A 4491-nucleotide genomic window follows, 5' to 3' on the forward strand; every position below is an offset into this window, starting at 1 on the left:
GTTACATTGCCCTTGATCAAGCTCTATCAGGTATTCTATGCCCTCCTCACCATCAATTTTAGATCACATTTGTTCCCTTGTCCCTAGGTTTGTTAACACCTACGTCCTTCCCCCTGCTTCCCCCCTCAAAAAAAAAACAACAAAATAAAAAAACGTGAGTCCTGTTGTTTTCTCCTCTGGATTGCTTATCCTACCTATCTTATCTAGATAGACATGCAGAGACAATAATAAGCACAAAAACAAGAGAGAGCAAAAGAAAACAAAAAAAACCAGAGACGAAAGAAAGACCTATAAATAGTTCCTGGTCTGTTTGTTGACCTTTAGGAGTGTTTCCTGGTTGGAGTCTCATGGGGTGCCACACTCAGGCTTCAAAGATTATTTTGGTGTTCCCTGAGGACTTCATTGCTTTGCCCCTTTATGGGGTATTTTAATTTGAAAATTTTCTTGATTTGAAAACACGAGGTTTTTTTTAAAAAAAGTAATTTTATTGGGGACTCTTACAGCTCTTTTCTTTCCTTTACAACTCTTATAACAACCTATACATTGATTGTATAAAACACACATTTGTACATATGTTGTCATCATTTCCAAAACATTTTCTTTCTACTTGAGCCCTTATCATCTTCTTTTTTCCCCGTCCCTCTCCAATCCTCGTGACCCCTTGATAATTTATAAATCCTTTGTATTTTCATATTTTACATCATCCACTGTCTCCCTTTACCCACATTTCTATTGTTTCTACCCCCCGGGGGTGTTGTATACTGATCATTGCAATTGTTTTCCCCTTTCTCCCCCCTTTTTTCCACACCTTCCCCCTACCCTCATGGTATCATTACTCCTAATATTGGTCCTGAGGGATTTATCTGTCCTGGATTCCGTGTGTCTAGAGCTCTTATCTGTAGTAGTATACATGCTCAGGTCTAGCCAGATTTGTAAGATAGAACTGGGGCCATGATAGTTGGTGGGTGTGTGGGGGGGAGAAAGCATTAAAGAATTAGAGGAATGTTGTGTGTTTTGTCAGTCCTATATTGCACCCTGGCTGGCCCATCCCTTCCTTGTGACCCTTCTGTGTGGGGATGTCCAAGTCTACAGATGGCCTTTGGGTTTCTACTCTGCTCCCCTTCGTTCTCATCAAAATGGTTGCTAAAACACGAGCTGTTAAATGCCTATTTAAAGATATCTCTCTTCTGGTTCAATGAAGGCTAATACACGTTGTGGCTTTCTGATTTAAAAAAAGATGCAGTATATAATTAATTCTGGTTAAAGATTCCTTTGAATTCTGGTTAAAGATTCTATAGAGTGAAGTGACTTAGCAAAAGGTGTGTATTTTACTACTAATGCCTCTGAAAAAGATCACATTAGAAGTTCCTACAAAGAGTGGAAGAAAAATGTGGACCCAAACTCAGAATTATCAAAGAGACCAGGCTCCCTGGACTGGTAGAGACAGCCCCACACTGTGGCGCTCAGTCATCTTTCAGGTTCAGGACTGAGCTGACTGCATGTGGTAGAACTGTCAACCTTGTAAAACTAAAAGGGCAGCACCAAGGGAAGGAGGACCGTTGAGATGCTCAGAGCGTTTCCCCAGTTTTAGGAAGGCTCCAGTTGCCTTACAGACAGTGAGAAGCAGGCATTGCCGTGTGCTGCTGTTCAATGTTGTGTATGTCTTTCTTTTCAGTGGTACATGATCAGCATTGTTCACATTTACAACCGATGGAGGAACAGTGAAATCCGGTGTTATGTTAACGGACAGCTGGTTTCCTATGGGGATATGGCTTGGCATGTTAACACAAATGATGTAAGTTTTAAAAAAATTTTACATAGAGTTTTACTTCTTTCTAGAGTTGGTTTCTTATTGTTAAGTGAAATTTTATGTTTAAAACATAGTATGATAATGTTGCTGAAGGGTATGATGAAAGAAACAGAAAGAGTAGAATGACATGGCCAAATTATTAAGTATTTTAGGCCAGGAAACATAAATTCAGGATCCGGTTCTTCCTGAATCTCTCACATTGAAAAGTGTTTCCCTCTCCTTTGAATGTGCAGGGCAGAGCATAAACAGTGTGACGGAGGAGAACCAGGGGTGCCCTGAGGGGGAGGCTAGTCCAAAGGTGATGTCACTGAGAAGAGGTGGGGGAGCAGAGCCGTGTGACACCTGGAGATATAGCCCCCTCGGTGGGTACTGGAGTGCAAAGGTTTTGAGGCACAAGGCGCCAGTTCAAGGACAGTACCTGCGCCATTGTGTTGGAGCCGTCGGGAGAGGCGGGGACAGAGCCCCCAGACAGAGGAGGTTGTGAAGCCAGTAGAGAGTCACATTGTGGGGTCTCCTATGCAGATTAAGGGCTGGGCGTTCACACCTCACCCTGCAGGAAGGTCCTTTTGGAGGAGAGTCTTGCCAAGCCAGGCGATCCTGGTTCACAGTCTGAGAATATCATTCTGGCTCATATCTGAAAGATATGCCCAAGAGTTGAATGTTCCAGTTGTAACAAAAAAATTTTGTCTGCTGCCTAAGGAGGAGGTCATCCAATGGGGTTCGGGAGCAAATCCTAAAGTCAGAACCTCAGGCCTTCTCTTTCCCTGTCCTAGAGTTAGACCCTTATGAGGTCTTATTCTGCCTGATCCTGGGACAATCCCAGGTCTCCATCTGGCCCCTCCCATAGAGTCACCGCAGAGGCACCCTCATGTCCAGAGCAACTCCTGGCCTAAAGGCACACAAACTCTCTCACCTCAGATCCCCTTCTCCAGTATGTCTGCATCTTTCCCACCCGTCTGGTCCCAGAGGTCAAGGTTTGGCTCTTGCTCTGTTCCAAGTTCTCCTGAATAGCATTGTGAACATAGACCAGACTGGTTTTCAAGGGCAGGGTGCAGTCACTCTACCCCGCAAGCCAGGCCTCCAGGAGATGCTAAGAATGGCTTTTGCAATTGTAAAGTGGTGTTTGAAAGACAGCCAACCAAGCAAAAACAAAACAAAAAAATTAAAGAATGTATGGCAGAAGTGAAGTGTGACCCTCGAAGCTTCAAATATTGACTCTCTCTGGCTCTTTCCATGAAAAGATTGTTTTTTTCTGCCCATGAAACTCAGAGTTGGGCCACCGTCATGAACTCCTGAGTGAATGACTTTGTCACCAGACATCTCAGATGTAGGACGGCTTCTTGTTTGCCCATCCGAGCACAGTGTCTTTATTACACAGGGCAGTAAGCCCCAATGGTCCTTTTTACTGGCTCTGAGTGTCTGCTGCTGGACAGTGGCTTCTTGTCACCCAAAGTCTCCAGATGGAGCGGCCTGTGCCAGCATCCCTGGGCAGCAGACTGGTGGTCATGGTGTCCGCATTTCTCTCAGCTGTGTCCTCAGAGACCGGGAGGGCCTACCTTTCCTGCTGTCCTCGCTTGGTGAAGAGAATAGAAGGGGCCCCGCAGGGATGGAGAGAGAAGGGGGTTAGACAGTGAGGTCCCATGTGCTGATGGCTAATCTCTCCAAAAAGTCACTCTCAGATTGAGTTGAGCCAGTCTGTGGCCAACTATAAATCATTAACGTTTTAAAATTAGTTTTATGTTGGCAAATAACTCATATTTGGAGAGTAGTTCAGGTTAAATTGGAGTAGGCTACTTTTTGTTGGCTGAACCCTAAGTATGTTCTTTAACTAACCAATGTTTTTACCTAAAAACTTTGCTTGCTTGGATTAGGTAAACATGCCACACTGTACGCTTAATGTGAGGCTTTGTTCTATTGACATTGTTGTTCTGCTTTGATATCTTTCCAGCCAGGAAGCCTACATGTGTCCTTACTAAATCATACATTTGATATTTGTGTGTGTGACATTTTACCCTCAGAGCTACGACAAGTGCTTTCTGGGATCTTCAGAGACTGCTGATGCCAACAGAGTGTTCTGTGGCCAGCTGGGCGCTGTGTACGTGTTCAGCGAAGCCCTCAACCCGGCCCAAATATTTGCCATTCACCAGCTAGGACCCGGATACAAGGTAGAGACAATGCTTTGAGACCAGGCTCTGGTAGGCAAATTCAGTTTGTGTTTTAATAAAAGTCTTCATGAGAATGGCATATAAGCCATCCTTATTTCTTAGAGCTCGTTACATTTTTATTAAATGCTTTATTTTCTTTCAAAAGTGGGCTTTCTGTTTTAACTGTTTTTCCTTCAGGATGTTTTAAATTTTGATTCTTCCCAACATTTTCTGATGTTGGAGGTATGCAGTTTAAATAATTCTGAGATAATAGACATTATAAAACTTGATTGTGTAATGTGGTTTTTCACCTCGGGTTTGGAAATGTAGGCAGTGACTTGCAGTGGCTTAAGATGGAGCGGGCTTGGCGAGAACAGGGACTGAGATGGAAAACCGCACAGGTACCAGGTGCGGCTACACAGCTCGACTTCACCTGGAGGACTAGTGGGCCCAGTTATGAGGACCCTAATTTTGCAGGACCTCGATTCAGTACGACTTAATCACATTCTTTTTTTGTTACCTTCAACATGAAGACAT

General features: G+C 43.9%; 1 protein-coding gene across 1 annotated transcript in view; it reads left to right on the top strand.

Moving 5' to 3' along the window:
* The window catches only part of NBEA (neurobeachin), a 465975-nt gene that overhangs the window by 49021 nt on the left and 412463 nt on the right, over positions 1-4491 (top strand). The window contains exons 7-8 of the mRNA XM_045294000.1: positions 1676-1795; positions 3829-3975. Coding sequence (XP_045149935.1) covers positions 1676-1795; positions 3829-3975 — 267 coding nt within the window. The remainder of the gene's footprint in view (positions 1-1675; positions 1796-3828; positions 3976-4491) is intronic.

This window comes from Echinops telfairi, unplaced genomic scaffold (assembly GCF_000313985.2).
Source record: "Echinops telfairi isolate 266 unplaced genomic scaffold, ASM31398v2 ScPeMD7_2565;HRSCAF=3150, whole genome shotgun sequence".
NCBI lineage: Eukaryota > Metazoa > Chordata > Mammalia > Afrosoricida > Tenrecidae > Echinops > Echinops telfairi.